This window comes from Alosa sapidissima, chromosome 24 (assembly GCF_018492685.1).
Source record: "Alosa sapidissima isolate fAloSap1 chromosome 24, fAloSap1.pri, whole genome shotgun sequence".
Taxonomy (NCBI): domain Eukaryota; kingdom Metazoa; phylum Chordata; class Actinopteri; order Clupeiformes; family Clupeidae; genus Alosa; species Alosa sapidissima.
In genome coordinates this window covers 22,030,247-22,051,853 of record NC_055980.1, presented here as the reverse complement: position 1 = coordinate 22,051,853, position 21,607 = coordinate 22,030,247, and the positions used below count along the sequence as shown (strand labels likewise).

The window sequence follows — 21,607 nt, the reverse complement described above, 5'->3', positions numbered from 1 at the left end:
ACCTCCTGTGTCTTATCTAGATTGTAATGTCAAATCAAACCAGTGCACGGGCCACCCAAAACAGCACCCTCTTCTTGTCAATGGCCTGTCAAGACTGTCAAGGACATAAGAACATTGAAAGACACACAGAATTTTTTGCCTAATTTATTTTATTTGTAACGGACCATGTACAATTTTAGTAGTTCTCTTTGAGGTAATAATATGTGTCACAATTGGCCCAGTGCTTAACAGATGGTATGGCTTTGGCTCTGACCAGCTGTGAGCACAAACAGGTTAATCTCCTGTAATTTCCCTTTGGGGATGAATAAAGTCTGTCTCTCTGTCTATCAATCTATATATGAAGAGCTTGGTTCCAAAACGCTGTATCTCCTATTTCAAAAACATTAATAAGTTGTGTTATTTAATTTTATTACACAGCTCTTCAGAGTGCTGCAGAATGCTCCATTCACTTGAATGGACCTTCTCAACGTTCGGTGGTCTGCTAATTCTCAATAATAGACCGTTGCTAAGTATAACAGACCTCTGTCAAGGAAAATGGGCTTTGTGCTTCTATTTCACGTCTTTCATATCACTACGCAAGGACTGGAACTTCATTCAAAAGTGAAAGCAGACGGTTGATCAGCTGTGTTCTAAAGAATGTTTGATTCAAGTTCAGCGTGTGCTGTTGTCAAACTATTTGTTTCTCACCAAAAGCCACGATGAACGGTAACAAATATGCTATGTAGGCTAAAGAGTCACATCGTGGGGAGTTTATTGTTTTGTTTTGGCAAGTAGCCGTGTAATAAGCGGGATAATGTATAGAACGCCGGTCACTATTGGGAAAATAAGTCCCTTCAGGGCGGAACAAGACCCCTCCGCTCCGCATCGGGGTCCGGTTCGCCCTGTCGGGACTTATTTTCCCAGTAATGACCGGCGTTCTATACATTATCCCTTACGTGTATTTCAGGTAATATCAATAAAACTGCAGTTGTGTTGTTTTGATTTTGTAAAGATAAATCAAATAACAATAACCAATTACAGTTCTATTGAAATTACTTGGAAAATAATATGTAAAAAAATGAATTATGAAAATTCATTAAAATGGAGGATATAGTGTTTTGAACCAAACCCTTCATATCTATCTGTTTATCTATGTTTGGTCTTGGATTTCCCCTTGGGGATCAATAAAGTATCTATCTATCTACATGTATATATCTATCTATCTATCATCTATCTGTCATCTATCTATCTATCTATCTATCTATATATCTATCTATCTATCTATATATATATCATCTATCTGTCATCTATCTATCTATCTATCTATCTATCTATCTATCTATCTATCTGTCATCTATCTTATCTATCTATCTATCAACCCAACACGTGGGTGCAGAGGGTCTAGCTGTCGGTGGCCTCCATGTCGGAGGTCCGCTCCTGGGCAGGCGTGGTCTCTGGGCTGCAGCTGGACAGGAGAGGGGAGCTCAGGGTCGTGCTCCTGGAGAACCTGGAGAACTGGGAGAACCGCAGCACCTCGTCCAGCATCTCCGGTCGCTGTGGAGCTTCGCTCACTGGGGACATCTCCTGCACACACACACACACACACACACACACACACACACACACACACACACACACACACACAGCTTACAGACACACACACACACACACACACACACACACACACACACACACACACACAGAGACACACACACACACACACACACACACACACACACAGCTTACAGACACACACACACACACACACACACACACAGCTTACAGACACACACACACACACACACACACACACACACAGCTTACAGACACACACACACACACACACACACACACACACACACACACAGAGACACACACACACACACACACACACACACACAGCTTACAGACACACACACACACACACACACACACACACACACACACACACACAGCTTACAGACACACAGACACACACACACACACACACACACACACAGCTTACAGACACACACACACACACAGCTTACAGACACACAGACACACACACAGACACACACACACACACACACAGCATTTGCATTTGATCCCTCCAGATGACAGTGATTACTTGTATTGTAAGTGTGGCAAGTAGTATAATGCTGATGAGTAATTTCAGTTGGAAGTGGGTGCACTTTCACAATCCTCTTGTGAAGTAAAAAATCTGTTAAAACTCAGCCGTTGCATAACATCTGTCCCATCCGATCACAATTTCCCTGTCTTTCACAATTAATCCCACGGCTAAAAATATTTCAACACTTTGTGGCAAGAAGATATGCACTGATCCAGTTTGCACAATGCAGTTGCCATAACAAAGCACTACATCTCCTGATCTACACTCAGACTTGTCTCTCGGTCTGAAACCACTCTGGAGGTTGCGTATATTCCAACAAGGACCTACCCCTTTAACACTTCTGTGTCCTCCCTGCTGTCTTCTGTCATCACCTATTTACTCTTCTTTTTTCATTCCCACGTTTTTCTCTCGTACCACCCCCCCCCCCCCTTTATTTTTCTCTCTCTCTCTTCCTCTCGCTCTTTCTCTTTCTTTCTTTTGCTCTCTCTCTCACTCTCTCTATCTGTCTTTCTCTCTCTCTTCCTCTCTCTGTCTCTCTCTCTCTCTCTCTCCCTCTCTCTCTCTCCCTCTCCAGCTTTTGGCCTAAAGGGGCTTGCGTTTTGTTCCAGGCGAGCAGTCAAGCAAGTGTCTCGGCCCCGACGAAACGCGCCGCGCTGGCCAAGCAGAAACCACGGTGTCCAGTGCGCAGCGCCGAGCATGGCAACAAACATGCACAACAAACACAGCCGGGCGGACAGACAGATGGACGGACTGACAGACGGTCAGGCAGCCGGGACGAGGACAAGGAGGTTCCGATGGAACAGAATCAGAGCAGATGGAAACTATGGCGACGGACACCAGAGGGATTTATATTTATGAGTATGGACACCCCATCTTTTTTTTTTGTTTCTTAAATAATTTCCCTTGAATAGTTCACATTATATGTCATTACACCCATTTTGAAAAGGGGGCCTTGAGTTCATGGGACTGAATGACTTGAGAATGAGTTTAGGTTCTAAATTTGGTAAGGACGTCGTCAGCCATCAAAACCATGCTGTTGTGAAGAGTGGTCAACTTAAAGAAAACAGCCTCTTAAAAAAACGTCATAGTGTCATGTCATTATATAAGGAAACTATTTTCCATGGCCGAGACTACTGGATTTATTAGCCTTTAAAAAAAACTCCCATGATGCTCCCTGGCTCTCATGGGGGAGAGTCATATGAGGTGAGATGCAGAAACTGGATAAGCGTTCTGTCTCTCAGCACCTGTGATCAAGTTCCATACCAGCTTGTGCTCGCCACGAGGCCTTGATGATCCATTTCTAATGCAATCTCAAAACTGCTTCATATAAATGTCTGACTGAGAGCTCGGGATTCAAGAAACTCCTTTCTCCACATTTGGCACCCTTCTAAAGTGATTGATCTTACACAGAATTAATGATGCCATCATGGTTGTGGGATGCATTTTTCCACAAAAGTACTTATGACACCTAGATTTGTCTTTACTGAGAGTCAGTTTGGGCAGGCAGGCAGGCAAATGTCTGGCTAATAACTTCCTCAGAAGATAGAAAAGGCAGAGCTCACTGGCATGATCAGAGCCTGGAAGGGAACGCAGATGCTGTCAATCAGGGAGAGCTTCTTGGGGTCGATGCGTCCAAATGTCTGACGCCGAGTTTGCCAGGAGGCCATCTTCCTCTGAAGCTGCTGAACCACATGAGAGACCGGGGAGACCTGCAGATGACACATGAGGGGAAATGGAGGGATGGAAGGAGGGAGAGAGTGAGAGACAGAGAAAGAGAGAGAGAGAGAGAAAGAGGGAGAGAGAGATGAAAATATGGAGAGAGAGAGATAGGTAGATAGATAGAGAGATAGAAATAATGAGAGAGAGATGGAGAGTGAGAGGCAGAGAGAAAGAGAGTGACAGAGAGAGAAATATGGAGAGAGAGAGAAAGATAAATAGAAAGGGGGATAGATAGAAATAATGACAGAGAGAGAGAGTTTTCCCTTTAAACCATTATCAGTGATTTTCTTTCTTCTCATTCTTTTTTGCAATATAACATTGGCCCAAATAGTCATACCTTGAGTGGGTTTTGTGCAGGGCTTATGCAAGGATCCTTAAATTCAGAGTGACTTTGAGCCAAGATGTCTAGGCCCGTGGGAGGTTTCCCTGAATCTGGGACTTTTCCTTCCACTGCAGACATGAGAAATGATGGTGAGTTTTTAGTATTGTTGAAAATATGTTTTGGAAGTAGATATTCTGTCGTATAAATTCCTTGAATCAGCTCCATGAATGGGCTCAAAGAATGACCGGCACATACAGAAGATGAAATGGAAATATGTCTGAGGAGAGAGAATGACCAGCATGAACATACGTAAGATGAAATGGAAATATGTCTGAGGAGCTCCTTTTTGCAGACGCAAGCCCAGCACAGCACAGCACAGCACAACACAACACAACACAACACAACACAACACAGCACAGCACAGCACAGCACAGCACAGCACAGCACAGCACAGCACAGCACAGCACAGCACAACACAGACAGCACAGCACAGCACAGCACAGCACAACACAACACAGCACAGCACAGCACAGCACAGCACAGCACAACACAACACAGCACAGCACAGCACAGCACAACACAACACAGCACAGCACAGCACAGCACAACACAACACAACACAGCACAGCACAGCCCAGCACCTACTGTACACGACATGCTGCTGTGAAGAAGGCATCATCCACACCTCTGTCATGTTTAGTGAGATCATCTGGAAGATTATAGTTATCTGTAGCCTACTGTACCATATACCATTATATAAAAATAATTACGGTCACAGTTCGCTACACTCTGGGCAGCTATTACACAGCGTTCAGTGAGGTCTGCTATCATCTGTTCACAGGTGGCCCTCCATCTGAGTACAGCTATAATGTAGCCTCCAGTTAGACACTGTAATCAACTCCCCACACTTCAGTTCACTTCACTTCAAGTCAATAACTGGGGGAGCAACCGGGAGTTGGTGATAGCATTGTTGAAGCGGCAGAGTTCTGTGACTCATCCCTTGTTGCCTTGGTTACTGAGGTGAAAGAGTTGGCTTTTAAGGGGTCAAAAGGTCAGCCCAGGCCCTAGTGTTTTTAATTCAGCATTCCTCCAGCCCTCTGGGCCCTGAAGGAAACCCTCTCGTGAGCAGGCTGGGGCGTTGTGAGGTCACTGTTAATAAGCGTGGACTGGACATACCCTGGATACTGCACTGCACAGCGCACACACACGCCACATCACTCCAGGAGGGAGGGAGGGAGGAAGACAGCCATGCAGAGAGCCAAGACAGGGTGTGTGTGTGTGTGTGTGTGTGTGTGTGTGTGTGTGTGTGTGTGTCTGTGTGATGTGGGTGTCTGTGTGTGGGTGTCTGTGTGTGTATATTTGTGTATTTGTACTTGTACAAACATTTACTGCAAGTGCATGTGCTTGTGTGACAATCTAAGTGTGTGTACAGTGTGTGTGTGTGTGTGTTTATGGGTGTCTGTGTCTGTGTGTCTCTGAGTGTGTGTGTATATGTGCATGTGTGTGTGTATGTGTGTGTGTTCAACACTCCAGCTCACCTGTTTTATTATGAGATCTCTCCTCCTGGTCCATCCTCTGTGCCTGGCCAGTCATATCAGCCCTTTGGACCTGGCCACTGTCCTCTGGCCCATCTGTCCTCTCCACTGATTGGCTGTCTCCCAACTCCTTTCCCGCCCCTTCCTCTTCCTCTTCCTCCTCCTCATCCACACTGGGATCACTGGCTTGTTTACTCCAGTCCTCTCTGTAAACACACACACACAGACATAGACACGCACACGCACGTACACACACAGACATGCACACACATGCACGCACACACACAGACATAGACACGCGCACACACACACGCACAACTGAATAAATGAATGATCAACTAATGTCATGTTCTCATGTACACAAGCTCCCCTGACTAAGCAAACTCCTTTTGTCAATAGACAAACACACACACACACACACACACACACACACAAACACACACACACACACACATGAAAGAATGAATGAATGAATGATCAACTAATGTCATGTTCAGACACAAGCTCCCCTGACTAAGTGAACTCCTTTTGTCAACAGAGCAAAATCTGTGCAGAGACACAAAATCTTGGGCTTATAATGTCGTTTGGCTGAGACCAAGCAGGCCTTTTAAAGTGAAATAACCTTAATCCACTGACAATATTATGGTTCCAGTTGTTTAGTTCCACCCATTCCATTAGAATCCCTTTTGGCACATCTGTCGCAACACTGCTCTTCCGTAAACACAACCAGAGCTCCAAATGGGCCAAAGTAAACCTATGCTGCTCCAACAGTTACTGAAAAACAGGCAAAATGGTCTCCTGGTTGTGTTTTGTTTATTTATTTGATTTTTTATTTTTTATTTTATTGCCTGTTTTTCTGATTGCTTGTTTGATGGACTGAGTGTTTTATTGTTGATTTTGTATGGTGACTTTGAGTGTTGTGAAAGGCGCCCATAAATAAAATGCATTATTATTATTACTATTATTTGTGTCATGGCCTGATCTCTGTGGAAGAATTGAGGCCTCCAGAATCTCACTTTCACGACACAAAACAAAGACTCCTGCATCTGGGAGTCCCCTTCCCACGTTTTTTACCCAGCCATCATGTTTGCCAATGGAACACTTGGAGTGATCCAGATGGAACACTTGGAGTGATCCACCGATGGAACACTTGGAGTGATCCAGAAACACTGCCTACAATGTGTAGATTAAACATAGCTCTGAAAACATCCATCCTTTCCCCACCTACGGCTCCACCTACACACACACACACACACACACACACACACACACACACACAGCCTCGCTCCCCATCTGGGCGAGCTGAAGAGCAGTGTGTGTGCTATTGGCTGCCATAGTGGGCCAATTTTTCAAGCAGCATTTGCAGAGCCTGCTGCCAGCTGAAAAGGAGGCGATTGAATATCCTCCTCCTCCTCAAAAAGCTCTCGGGCACGTCTGGACTGTCTACGCCGTTCGTCGGCCAGTGGTAAATCTCCTCAACCAGAGGCCTTAACCTTGTTATTTTGATCCGAGTCCAACAGAGAGAGAGAGAGAGAGAGAGAGAGAGAGAGAGAGAGAGAGAGAGAGAGAGTGAGTTTCGGAACGTCGTGGGAATTCTAGCAGTTTTTGGTTCCTTTTTTCCCAAGTTCCTTGAGCTGAATTAAATGTTCTGTCTCGGCGACTGTTGGATAGACGTGAGGAGCGTCTGGAAAGAGGGCTCTGGAGAGAATTAACGGCTTCGGGGGGGAAAAAGGAGTGTCATACAATCTGGTCCACTTACATTCAGACATTTAAAAACTGACAACTTCATCCAAACAAATCCATAAGCAAACTCAAGAATGCTATGACCATATGCAGTATGTATAAAAAAATGCATGCTGTCAATAAGCTTTACTGTATACTTCCAGACAACTGAATCCAAACATGACTTTGACCACTGTCTACAACTACAAAAGACACTGCATACCAGATTCACAGTGCATTTTCTTAGACATAATTAATTGCTAGGTAGTCCAGTTACTTAAAATGGAAAGTCCTCCCAAGTATTTTGAGCCAACCATCCCATCTGGATTAGCTAATTAGTGTCAGTCACAGGCCAAGGGAGACTAATGAGTCAAATCAGCTGGTTCAGTGGTCAGGTAGACCAAAAACAGAACAGAGAGAGAACTCTTTGATCCAAGACCCACTTGTGGTGTGTGTGTGCACGCGCTTGTGCATGAATGTATGTGTGTGTGTGTGTGTGTGTGTGTGTGTGCGTGTGCATGTGTGTGTGTGTATGTATGCAGGAACGCGTGCATGTGTGTGTGTGTGTGTGTGTGTGTGTGTGTGTGTGTGTGTGTGTGTGTGTGCATGCCCACCCAAGAGTGCTACAGGCAGGTCAGCATACCTGGAGCATTGATAAGTGGACACATTGCCGAGTGTCCACCTCCTCTCCTGTCCAAAGGTCCCCACGGCATCTCCCTGTACGGTCCAGAGACGCGCCGTGCCGTCAGCCAAGACGCTTAGCAGGTGCAGGACTCCAGGGGGCCGTGACTCCACACACTCCACACACACCAGTGGACCCTCATGAGCCCTCCAGCGGTGCAGGAGTGGGGGTCTCTCCTCTGTGGGCTAAGGGGAGGAAACGGTTAATGTCACACACACACACACGCACACACACACACACACACACGCACACACGCACATACACACACACACACACACACACACACACACACACACACACACACACACACACACACACACACACACACACACACACACACACACCACACAAATATACTCTCACACACATTTGTGTGGTATTCAAATAAAACAGATTGATCTCCTGACCGATGCACATAACACACACACACACACAACACAGGAACATAGGTGTGTGTGTGTGTGTGTGTGTGTGTGTGTGTGTGTGTGTGTGTGTGTGTGTGTGTGTGTGTGTGTGTGTGCTGTGTGTGTGTGTGTGTGTGTGTGTGTGTGTGTGTGTGTGTGTGTGTGCTGTGTTTGTGTGTGTGTGTGTGTGTTGTGTGCATCGGTCAGGAGATCACACACACACACACACACACACAACACAGGAACATAGGATCAGGAACAGGATAGAGGGCAAGGATATTAGATATTACATCATAGAAGTATTCTGCACTACTGTACAATTACTGGTAACACTTTATAATAACTACACACAATTCATCATTTATTAAGCCTTTGTTACTTATTAGTTAATGGTTTGTTCATCATTAGTAATTTCTAATTTATCATCAGTAAAGCATTTGTTCACACAGTTATAAATAGTTTGTTCATAGTAAATAAGCCTATATCTTAAATATTTTTATACATTATTGTTAATACTTAATAAATTATGCAATAATATGTTTTTGATTAAGTAATATTTCCATTATTTAACAGTTGTTACATATTTACACATTTGTAAATGTGTTGCAAGGCATAAAACGTCCTCACTTGAGCTCACAAAATATCATTAACTAACCACTTGTAACTCCTTAATTATTACTTATAGTATTAGGAAGTGGTTTATAAAATATGTATCCTCACCCTAACTAATCATTAGTGCATGCATATTGCATAATTTATTAAGTATTAACAATAATTCATAAACATATCTTAGATATAGGCTTATTTAGTATGAACAAACCATTTATAACTGTGTGTACAAATACTTTATTTCTGAGAATTAACATAGGAACAATGCTTTACAAATGATGAACAAAGCATTTTGTAATAGTTTGCAACTGGTTTATAATAAGAAAATGATTTCATTATAAGTAGTTGTTTCATTACTTATTAAGTATAAATCATGTACTTACAAACATGTTTTTTGGATAGGCTTATTTACTATGAACAAACCATTTATAATTGTGTGAACAAATGCTTTACTGATGATAACTTATGTATGAACAAGAAATTACTAATGATGAACAAACCATTAACTAATAAGTAGCAAATGCTTAATAAATGATGAATTATGTGTAGTTATTATAAAGTTTTACTCAATTACTATACTAATGGTGCATTCCAGACAATTCGGAAGTCAGATATTTCCTAGTTGGAATCTCCCAATTTCATTCCAGACAAACTCGGAAGTCAAGAATTCTGCGCTCCTACTGGGAAAAAGTACAATGGAACGCCACTTGTAAGTCAGAGTTCCCACTTCTGAACCCGGGGTGAGTCGATCTACCCCAACTTCAAGGTTGGTATTGAAGTCCAACCTCCGACATCCAAGTTGTCTGGAATGCAGCATTATAACAGTGTTTCTCAAACATTTTCAGACCAAGGAACACTTAACCAATGAAAACAAATAAAACCTCACAGACCACCTAGCTAAAAAAAAAAAAGTCAGAGGATTCATATGATTTAAACTGGCATAGCTTACATACTGTAGGCAGTGTTGCAGAACTGTTTGGATTTACATACAAGTTGGTGCAATATTGCAAACAACTCATCTATATTATATTTTATCACGTCTGCTCGAAGACCACTTGGGATAGCTTGCAGACTACCAGTGGTTCCCGGACCACATTCTGAGAAACACTGATTTATAATATAGTAATACTTATAGTGTCAACAACTTCCAGGCCACCTTCTGATCTATTGTTGGATAAAACTGACTCTTTCAGCTTATGTTGGTTTTTTGGTTATTAAAAATAGTTTAGTCATTTTCAGTCTAGGGAGAAAATTGAGTTCTTGAGAGTTTTTACAGATGTGCACTCCCAAGTATTTAACACTATCTTTTAGTTCCTTTTCGTAAGGGTTCACGGGTCTGGAGCTGTAAGTCCCTCACCACGGTGTGGGTGTTGTCCAGGCAGAACTGGGAGATGTCCCACACCTGCAGGAACCCAGCCGTGTCCCCGGTGAGCAGGAGCCGGTCGTCCTGGTCAGAACTGAGAGCCAACACACACTCACCAGCATTCTGGGGCGCATAGAACCGCCCTGGAACAGACAGACGGAACCGTACAGTCACATTGAGACCCAACACACACTCACCAGCCTGCTGGGACCCATAGATGGAAGTGTTAAGTGTACATTCACATTGAGACAGGACCTCTTTTATAACCGAACCCTGACCCTGTTAAATGTTTTTTTATTCATTATTTATTAATAGCAATAGTGGAAGAATGTACACATACAGTGGAAGAATGTATACATACATACATATATTCATATACAGTATATACATACATACATGTTACTTGTATATATATATATATATATATATATATATATATATATATATATATATATATATATATATATATATATATATATATATACTGAATTGCTATAAAGAGATTCATTTTCCTGAGCCCAACCTTCCATCCACACCCGCTTCAGCATTTCTTTTCAACAGGCCATACACTCAGCCTCTGTGTGAGCGTGCTCAGGGACAGGGTTAATATTGTCCCATGTTTGTCTGATTTATTGTGTATTAGTCCTATCATGAATTGTCTTATTTATTGTGTATTAGTCCTATGTATTACTTTTATAAATGAAAATATTATCTATAACTTTTTTACCCCAGTTCATGCTGTGATACATCACCAAGTCAAATTCTTGTGTGCTCTATACATTTGGCCAATAAAGTGACCCTGAATCCCGAATATCATAACGGTTTGGGGCTGAGCATAAGGACGTGATATATTTCACATAAGAAGACATAGAGGCACTGACGATCTGCAGCATCCTATATATGCTATAGGTTTTGTCTCCGGTCCAACTAAAACTAAAATATGAGGTTTTACTCCATGCTTGAATTGTGGTGTTAAATGGTGTTACGCCCTTTGCGAAGATAGCATGGTTTGTGGAAGTGTACTGGGCTTGTCGATGTGTATGCTGAGTTGACTGCCCATAAGAGTATGGATGGGCTTAGAGTTGGAGTTTACAGCTGTGATAAAAAAAGTCAGCAAAGTGAGGGGGATTCAGCAGATCCAACGTGAACAAGAATTGCACCATGGGAGTTCGGATTTTTAATTATTATCATAAGGTGTTTATAATTGCTATTGTTAGACTCTCTCTTCTCTCTGTTTCTATCTCTCTCTGTGTCTATCTCTGTTTTTCTCTCTCTATCTCTCTCTCACCGTGGCAGTGTGGTGGTCCAGTGGTGCTCCACCAGCACATGTATCCATGGGTCCATGTGTTAGACTGAATCTCTCTCTTCTCTCTCTCTCTCTTTCTCTCTCTCTCTCTCTCTCTCTCTCTCTCTTTCTTTCTCTCTTCTCTCTCTCTCTTCTCTCTCTCTCACCGTGGCAGTGTGGTGGTCCAGTGACGCTCCACCAGCACATGTATCCAGCCTGGGAGCTGAGCAGCAGGGGCCGTCTTCCCCACTGTCCACTCTGGGCTCTCCCCTGCAGGAACAGCAGTCTGTCCACTGGGGCCTGACCACTGGAGGTTCCATCCATCCATCCATTCATTCATTCATTCATTCATTCATTCATTCATTCAAAAAGAGTTTTGCAGAGACAAGTCTGAAATAAACACTACACACATTAGAGGAAAATATCATTATTATATATACACCCTGGCTTCTTTTAAGGCTTCTGTTACAGACAGCAGAGCCGTTTCGGTAGAGTGGCCGCTTTTGAACCCAGACTGATTTGGATCCAGAAGGTTGTTCTGTGAAAGGAAGTCAGAGACCTGTTTGGAGACTGCTCGTTCAATGCCTTTGGATAGGAAAGGCAGGAGTGAGACAGGGCGGTAGTTCTCGACTGGAGCAGGGTTGAGAAGCTTTCTTAAGTAATGGTGTTACCTGGGCCATTTTGAACGCTGTTGGAAATGTGCCGGAGGTTAGCGAGGCATTGATCACATGTGTGATAGCTGGTGCGATGGTCGGGCTGATGGACTGAAGTAGGCTCGTAGGTATAGGGTCCAGCGAGCATGTGGTAGGATGGCTGCATGTCAGGAGTCTAGATACTTCTTTCTCGGAGAGAGGCGTGAATGCTGAAAAGGATGATCCAGCAGTCCCTAGAGGTTGTAGGAGTGCGGTATCTGAGTCAGATGCGTTGAGTGGGCATGTAGAGAATTGACTGCTGATTGCCGCCACTTTGTTTGTAAAAAATGAGGCAAGAGTATCTGCAGTAAGGCTGGATGGAGGAGGAGGTAGCTGAGGGTTGAGTAGCGATTTGAAGGTTGAGAAAAGTTTTCGAGCGTCTGTAGCACTGTTGATTTTGTCATTGTAGAAAGCCGTCTTAGCAGCAGTGATGCTGGCTGAGAAGGAGGTCAGGAGTGTCTGGTAGTTTTTGAGGTCATCAGTTAGTTTGGATTTGTGCCATTTCCTCTCCGCGGCTCTGAGTTTGGTGCGCTACGATCGGAGGGTATCATTTAGCCATGGATGAGAGTGTTTGGATCGAGCTGGCCTTGTGGTAAGAGGGCACAGCTCATCTAGACACGAGCTCAGTGTGGACCAGAGCGAGTCTGTGGCCTCATTAACCTCCAGAGAGGAGAAGGTGTTGAGTGGAGGTAGACCGGAGGCAACCACAGAGGAAAAGTGCGTTGGAGACAGGTTCCGGATGTTGCGGCGGAACGTGACCATCGTGACTATACTATACTACTTGGGGGCAGCGGTGGCCCACTGGTTAGCACTCTGGACTTGTAACCGGAGGGTTGCCGGTTCGAGCCCCGACCAGTGGGCCACAGCTGAAGTGCCCTTGCGCAAGGCACCTAACCCCTCACTGCTCCCCGAGTGCCGCTGTGGTTGCAGGCAGCTCACTGCGCCGGGATTAGTGTGTGCTTCACCTCACTGTGTGCTGTGCGTGTTTCACTAATTCACGGATTGGGTTAAATGCAGAGACCAAATTTCCCTCACGGGATCAAAAGAGTATATATACTTACTATACTATACTATGCTATACTAAGCTATACTATACTATACTATACTAAGCTATACTATACTATACTATACTAAGCTGTACTATACTATACTATACTACTGATCCCCAGGGGAAATTCAAGGTCTCAGCAGCATACACACAAACACATTCTTTAACAGCAGAAAGAGTAATTAAAGTATATAATATAAAAACACAACTAAGCAGTAAGGACAGTAGAAGATAAAGAATGTGATAAATATACTAAAATACAAATTATATTAATACAATATATAAAAATATACTAAAATACAAATTACAAAAATACAAATTATACTAACACTTAATCTAAATCAATTCTAAAAACAGTATCCACATAGTGGTGATTAATAAATCAGAGGCGCTTGCAATGACTGAGGCAGGGACTGAGCCTGTGATTCTCTGTGCATAGTAAGGTATGGTAAGGTGCTCTAAGGTGCTCTGTGTGAATGAGTGTCATGGTGGTAGTGCAATGGTGATAGTGGTCATGGTGATGGTGCAAATGAGTAAGTCAACAGTGCAACAATGCAGAAATAAAGTAGAGTAAAGTCTATATATCTATATATTTAACTATTTAAGAAAATGTATAAGTGTGGCCACAGTTCGGCTGTGGCATGGAGGGGGGGGGGGGGGGGTTATGCATATGTGCTAATGTGCTAATATAGCACGCAAACAGTATACTAAGCTATACTATACTGTACTATACTATACTATACTATACTATACTAAGCTATACTATACTATACTAAGCTATACTATACTATACTGTACTGTACTATACTATACTATACTATACTATACTAAGCTATACTATACTGTACTGTACTATACTATACTAAGCTATACTATACTATACTAAGCTATACTATACTATACTATGTTTAGATTTCAATATCCAACCAGTGAACTCACTGGTCAGAGTGTAGTCTGGCCAGAGGCCTCTCTGTGTCCAGGGTCCAGATGATCACCTCCCCATCGAAGCTGCCGGTGGCCAGTAGCCTCCGCGCAGGACAGTGAGCCACGGCGAGGACATCGTCCCTGTGCTGACGCCCCGACTTCCACGACACGTCCGCTCTCACATACACATCCTGCAGAAGGAGTGAGAAGGCACTGATGAGCCAATCAGCAACCAGCAACCTGGACAGTGCGTATCACCGTGTGCTGGCAACAAGCCAACGCCTCTCTGTGCCAAACTGGACATTCTATTTTTTTTATTCAATTTTGATTTTCAATTTTAATTCAAATTATTTTTTATTATTTTTCACCGTAATGTCTCTAATTTCCCAAATTACCCACAGCATTGTTATACTGCTGCAATAATAATAATAACATACATGTATACTACATTTATGATGCTCTACTCTAACTCTTATACTGTATTATACCGTAGCTGTTCTGTCCACGGTGGATGTAGAATTCCCTGAATAGAAACGCAGCCTTAGCCCTGGAGCCCGACAGCAGTCAGACAGCCGTGAAAGCTGCCCTTGTCAACAGGGGTGTTTCTCTTGCTGTGGCCTGAACCACAAAACCCCAGGATGGCTACAGAGTTATGACTGTGTGTGCAGGGAGGGCATTTATTCTGGACGGACTTAAAACCCAGTTTTTCATGGCAGGAATGTGATGGTGGGTGCAGAGATATACATATAGTGTGTGCATGTGTATAGGAGGGTAAGTGTGTGTGTGTGTGTGTGTGTGTGTGTGTGTGTGTGTGTGTGTGTGTGTGTGTATAAATTTACTCTAGACTGCATGTTTCTGAATCTATATTTACATGTGACTTCAGTGTGTCTCACATTCGGGTCCGTGATGGTGTACTGGACAATCTGTTGGCTCCAGCCCACTGCCAGGAGACGGTTGCCTGGGAAACAGATGATGCCAGTCACCTCTGTATCAGAAACTGCCTCCATCTTGTGTAAGTTGTGTCCATTCAGAAGATCCCACATCTACTAGAGAAGAAAACCTACTCACAACCAGAACATTTTCTCTGCTATCTGGAACAACTCTCAGTATTCATATGGTATATAGCATTTTTTTTTACAATTTTGAGCTCACAAAAACAGATGTGTACTAATGTCGTTTTCTGACTCTTTTAAATTCATGGTGCCTTCAATTTACATTTTTTTTCCCCCCTATGGTTTTGCAGGTTATGTCAAATGTGAAAATCAGCAAAGAATACAACATTAAAACCTTCAGTGCAACAGCACCTCCTGCCACGATCTAAGTGTGGAGCTACAGAAGTCAAATGCTAACATTAACAATGGAATGATTCTGTCATAATAAATCATGTGTGGACGACACAGCACATGTCTCTATCATCGTTGCACTCGGAGAAAACCAGAATGTTTAATTTGTCCTGCGTTTCTTCTACGGCTGCAAACGGGATTCACTCGCAGTTAACCAAATATTTCTTTATTAGGGCAGGGCAGGCATATTTATGGCTATTAAATTATTTCTAAACCAGTCTGCTAAAGTTTGTAGTGAAGTCTGTGTAGGGGTTTCCAGGCTCCATTTCTTTTTACGAAACACCCTGCTCACTTGAGCCATCTACCGGTTGTTTGGGTTGTTGCAGCATCACACTGGGAAAATACAAATTAAAGTCACGTGATACCGCGTGATCCCACGCGCGGACCGCGAGTGAAGCTGGCCAAATCGAAGCACTGCCCACTGTATATCTGGGTAATCGTTCCTAAACTGGCTTTAGTGTTTGGTAGGTGCGTTGCCTTGATGGTGCCGTTAGAGGCGCCGGTGAGCAGGTGTCTGTGTGTGTGGTGCAGGGCCACACAGGTGATCTCCTCCTCTCCGTGGGCGTGCCGCACCTCCAGAGTCTTACAGCCCGTCCCAACATCCCACACAGCCAATGAGGAGTCGGCACAGGCTGTAACCACCTGGACCAATCAGGAGAATGCACATGACAATGCAGAACAGAGTATCTCATTCTATGCACACTCACAACCATACGCAAGTATGCACTGTATACGCACTCACAGGTATAAATAACTGTTCTTATCCACCTTATTCCTTCACATTCAGATGCTGTTGATTCCTTTCTTTTTAATTCAACTCATTAACAGAAACATGCCCTACAATGACTTGATGTATATTATATCAATATATGGGTAGTTTCACACTCTGGGTAAGCGCTTGACATTATACGTGTCTGTGTATGTCAAAAATATGTAATATGTTTCAATATGTTGATTGATTTGATCATATTTATTGAAATCGACACTATACTCCGACAGAACAACATAAATCAGCCGGTTTAGAAAAAAACCTGCACTTCTACCTCCACTAGAGCCTGTTATTTGTTTTACAAAAATCCACAGCTCCCGGTTCTTCTGGTCCAATCAGAGAAGGGCTGTGTGAGATATGACTGTCAATCACAGTCGGGTGCAGTCTGGTGCGCACTGATGAATACAAACTGGATGAGAGGGTGCTCGGTGGTAGTGGAGGAGGGCCATGAGAGTTGTAAACATTCAAAATTTTGGCTAAATCCCCTCAATCTGTCAGACTTGCCAACTGCAGCTTTAATTGTATGTTATTGTTGATGACTAACCTTTGAAGGACTTAAACAATTGTTGGCACAAAACTCATTTTTTGAGTCATTTTCATCATCAAATAGACACTTTAACACATCATATTAATGAAGCTTTACTGTGGGCAGCAAACTGGACCACACTAGGTCATTATGTAATATATTTTAATTGTGATGTTAGAAAAAGTACAGAAATAATTATAACGGAAATGGTGGATGAGGAAATATTTCAGATATGCATCAAACTTAGTTACAGCCTACGAAAAACGTTTCCAGATACAAAATCATAATAGCTGATTTAATTGTAAAGGTTTCAAGAGGGTTTCATTTTTAGCCTTTTGAATCAAAGTGCTTACCCTGATTGTGAAACTACCCATAACTTTGAATTGAATTGAAGTTGGACCTGAAGCTTCTTGATGAGAGCTCACCTGTCCCAGGTGGGAGTTGTAGATAGCACAGGTAAAAGAAGCACGTGTCTCGTCTGTGCTTTTGCCCTGTAGATGCAGGCATGCCAGGTAGTCCTTGCAGGTCACCAGCAGCATGCTGGGGGAGGCCTGGGTGGTGTGGTGCAGCAGGAAGGGGAAGTGACCGTACTCGGGGCTCAGGCCGGGCTTCACACAGGGGAACCTCAGCTGCAGCGTCCGCACACAGCGCTGTGACAGAATGTCCCAGATCTTCAGCACCTGGTGGAGGAGACAAAATAACTTACTGATGACAATTAGAATGTAGAAGAATTAGAATGCAGCGACAATGCTTTACAAATGATGAACAAAGCATTAACTAATAGCTTACGCTTAATAAATGCTTTATAGCCTTGTCATCCCCCCAACATACACATCAAGACCCCTGGCAGTTGGGTTAGCCCCTTGAGCTGTGGATCTGCCCAAGGTTTCTTCCTTGGTAAGGGAGTTTTTCCTTGCCCCTGTTGCTCTTGGGTGCTCCTTGTTGGTGCCCCCCCCCCCAATCACAATCCTCCCCCACCTTTCTTATGCAGCCCTTGCCACTTAATCTACTAAACCCCTCTTCTACTGCACTTTTTTACCCCCCCCCACCCCCCATAAATGCACAAATAGGCTGACACCAGACATAATTTCACTGCATTTCTTACTTCCAGTAACTATATGCATGTGACAATAAACTTCCTTGTATCCTTGTATCCTTGTATATAGATGAATAGGTGGATGGATAGGCAAATGGATATATAAACAAAATGTAAAGGTAAACAGGTAAAGTGTTTAATTGATTGATCCCTGTTTGTCTAAACAACTGAGTGAATAGCATCCGTTCATCTCCTCTATGACACACACAAAAGTTGGCAAATTTGGCTGTCAGTGCATTGCAAGCAAATTTGTCTTGATAAGACGCCTTAAAATAAGACGTGCTGCTATTAAATTAAGTCAAAATGATCTTACGATAAAGCACTAGGTGAGTCTCTTTATACTAAAAACAACACCAACTAGATGTTTGATCTTAGTGTAATATAAATAACACTTAGTTCGATAAGCAGGTTTCTCAGTGCTGTTGCATATATAAACCCTTTCAAGAGAGTTCCATTATCAGCATCATAGTTGGCCCCACAAGACTTCCGTTTTAACATTCCATATGTTATCTTAATGCAGAGGAAGTAGATTGGGAACCAAATAGAACGTTCAAGCATTGTTTTTGTTTTTATTGTTGAAAGGGTCTATATACCGCATCTCTAGAGTAGCTGAAGATGTGGTTCAGCCTCTGGTGGATAGCCACGTCCAGCACCGTGGTGTTGTGGCCGTGGAGGGTGGCCACCGGCCGGGACATGACGTAGCGGTTCCACAAACGCACAGCCGGGTCGAGCCCACACGTCACCAGCAGACTCAGGGCGGGACAGAAGTCAAAGCTGGTCACCCCCTGAATGAGAGTAGACAGAGAGAGAGAGAGAGAGAGAGAGAGAGAGAGAGAGAGAGAGAGAGAGATAAAGAGAGAGAGAGAGAGGGAGAGAGAAAGAGAGTCATTATGAAGGTATAAAATATATCTCTCCTTTTCAGATTTCCCTGTTATTCATTTCATCGCCCATGCTGAGTTTGCCTCAAATTCTTTTTTGTCTTTTTTCCATTTATTATTCATAAATTCATTCTTATTTGTTTTATAAATGCATATCACCATTTATGGAGACAACTTATTGCAGTTGCTCTCTAATACCCACTTTTAGATTTTTCTTTTCTTTTTTTTCTTTTCTTTTGTTCTTCCTTTATGTGCTTCCTACAAATTTGTAACTCTTATTGGCTCAGTTTTTCCACTTTGTTGGCATGTTATGCATTGTGCTCTGCTGTTTCCAATTTGTGTGCTGCATTTGGGCGACCACTTACAGGGTGCTCTCGTTAAACGCTATAAAGGGTGTCTTTTTTTTTTTTTTTTACAACCAAACAAACTGGGACTTTTAATTGGAAGTAAAAACCCACGAAGCTCTGAGTAGAAAAAAACTAAACAAAGTAACAAAGTAAAAAAACAATCACCACCCATTTGAATCATGGGTGTATATTTAGCATCAAACAATGTCCCCACACACACTCTCTCTCCCTTTTGTGTATATCTCCCCGCACACTCTCTCTCTCTCTCTCTCTCTCTCTCTCTCTCTCTCTCTCTCTCTCTCTCTCTCTCTCTATATATATATATATATATATATATATATATATATATATATATATATATATATATATCTCCCCACACACACACACTCTCTCTCCCTCCCTTCTGTGTATATCTCCCCACACACACACTTTCTCTCTCCACATGTATCTCCCCACACTCACTCTCTCCTCTGTGTAGAGGGATTGTGGGACAGCCCCCCTGTGGAGATATGGACCAACTGTCAGCATTTCTCAGTAGAGTAGTGTTTCTCATTCAGGGCAGATTACCACATCGGGGGGGGGGGGAAAGGTAATTTTCTTTCAAGATAAAAGTCTCTCTTAAAATACCTGAGTGAGGTGGCCTCAGACAAGGTCACGGTAACCTGTGCAATGTCAGTCAATGACAAGAGATGTTTACACGGTCTTAAAAGAGTTGGTTTGACCGAATTTTTTGGTCAAACCAACTCTTTTAAGACAAGAAGTATCCCCATGAAACCAAAGAACACCTGCTTTCGAGAGACATATCAGTGACGAAGCACTTCTGACAACCAGCCTTTTTTGGTAGCCTATCTGAAGATATTATAGTGAACTGAGCCTAGCTGGTTCATGACTGAACTCCCATAATGCTGTGCAGTGTATGTGTGTGTGTGTGTAATGTTGATGTTGGTTTTAGTATGAGTAATTGCGTTTACCTGGTCATGTATGTGTTAGCTGATATAGTCTTTCTTTATGTTGTACCTCATGTGTTTACCCCGTGTATTGTATATGACTACCCTGTTTGTGTATCGTGCTTGTTTAATTGACCTCCTTTGTGTTGCCTGTGTAATGACGTTTGCGTGTTTTGGTGCGTAATCAATTAAACCATTCTGAGACAACTTTGCAGTTTGTTACAATATGTTTACATTGTCTTTCAGTCTTAGAGTGTGCTCAGAGTCTCCTGCTTTGCGCTGCAGCTTCTAAATTATTTTCTGTTCTCACAGCACACAAATAGGGCTTGTGTCATCCACCATCAGGATGGTAAACAAACTAACAAGGAAATAAAGGACAGTGCGCTCTGTACACTGGATGTCAAACTCACTTTGTTGATTTTCCAAATGTAGCTTTTCCTTCTCAGGTTCAGGTCCATGATGACCACTGAACTGGTGGCGCTTTCTGATGATGTCATAATCAGTTCCCCTTGGGATTCATACTTGATCCTGTTGATTGGCTCTTGGTGAACTCTGGAAAGCTGCTGATAGGTGACCAGAGGACTGTTTGGACACAGGTCCTGTTGTGAAGAAATGTTTTTTATTAGGCAAGGCTAATTAGATTCAGATTCAGATTGTGGCAGAGCCATGCTTGCCCTCTCAAATGTTGATTTTATTTGTTACTCATTTTAACTATTTTTATTTAGATACTTCTAAATATTTTTTTTTTAAATACTTCACATTCTACATTATAATATGGGCCATCTACTCTAAAGTTGACATAAGCAACACATTTTCTGTAGAGTTCTCCAAAGCCACCATACTGTATCACACCCACCGGCAGGTAGAGCCTGTTAGGGCCTTTCTGGTTGCTGAATGGAATCTCAAACAGGCCTTTGAGGGGCTTGAGGAACCAGAGCAGGTGGACAAAGCCCTTCTCATCTCCCCACATCAACACTGACCGATCTGTCGGAGACTGAGAGGTAGCATACGATCACTTCACATCACTCACTTATCAACTACAGCCATTCATGAGACAATTACTAAGTGATTTATAAGGGGATGCTGTCAGTGTTAGCCAAGAGCAGTCATACCTTGGTGTCATACCAGTAACACATTGATGTGACGGCATTGCTCAAACCTGTAAGGGAGGGAAAGAAACAAGAATTGACTTGTGCTGCTGACTTTCAGGTCTGTATCTCCCCAGACCTCGAGCGCATGGCCTCGAGCATGAGACACACCAAACAAGTGGAACTCCTCGGTGTAGTTTCTCGTCGAGATGTCAA

At 42.9% G+C, this 21,607-nt stretch overlaps 1 protein-coding gene across 1 annotated transcript in view; it reads right to left on the bottom strand.

The window, feature by feature from the left end:
• Window positions 1-5,771: 5,771 nt before the first annotated feature.
• The window catches only part of LOC121700748 (WD repeat-containing protein 49), a gene marked incomplete at its 3' end in the record, with an annotated part of 21,328 nt that continues 5,492 nt past the window's right edge, over window positions 5,772-21,607 (bottom strand). The window contains exons 5-17 of the mRNA XM_042083948.1: window positions 21,563-21,607; window positions 21,416-21,462; window positions 21,160-21,297; window positions 20,714-20,902; window positions 18,725-18,916; window positions 17,461-17,715; window positions 16,218-16,382; window positions 15,291-15,440; window positions 14,413-14,588; window positions 11,901-12,040; window positions 10,443-10,591; window positions 8,034-8,257; window positions 5,772-5,874 (exon numbers count right to left, since the gene is read on the bottom strand). The exon at window positions 21,563-21,607 is cut by the window's right edge and continues 127 nt beyond it. Of these exons, the coding sequence (XP_041939882.1) occupies window positions 5,772-5,874; window positions 8,034-8,257; window positions 10,443-10,591; window positions 11,901-12,040; window positions 14,413-14,588; window positions 15,291-15,440; window positions 16,218-16,382; window positions 17,461-17,715; window positions 18,725-18,916; window positions 20,714-20,902; window positions 21,160-21,297; window positions 21,416-21,462; window positions 21,563-21,607 (1,973 nt within the window). The remainder of the gene's footprint in view (window positions 5,875-8,033; window positions 8,258-10,442; window positions 10,592-11,900; window positions 12,041-14,412; window positions 14,589-15,290; window positions 15,441-16,217; window positions 16,383-17,460; window positions 17,716-18,724; window positions 18,917-20,713; window positions 20,903-21,159; window positions 21,298-21,415; window positions 21,463-21,562) is intronic.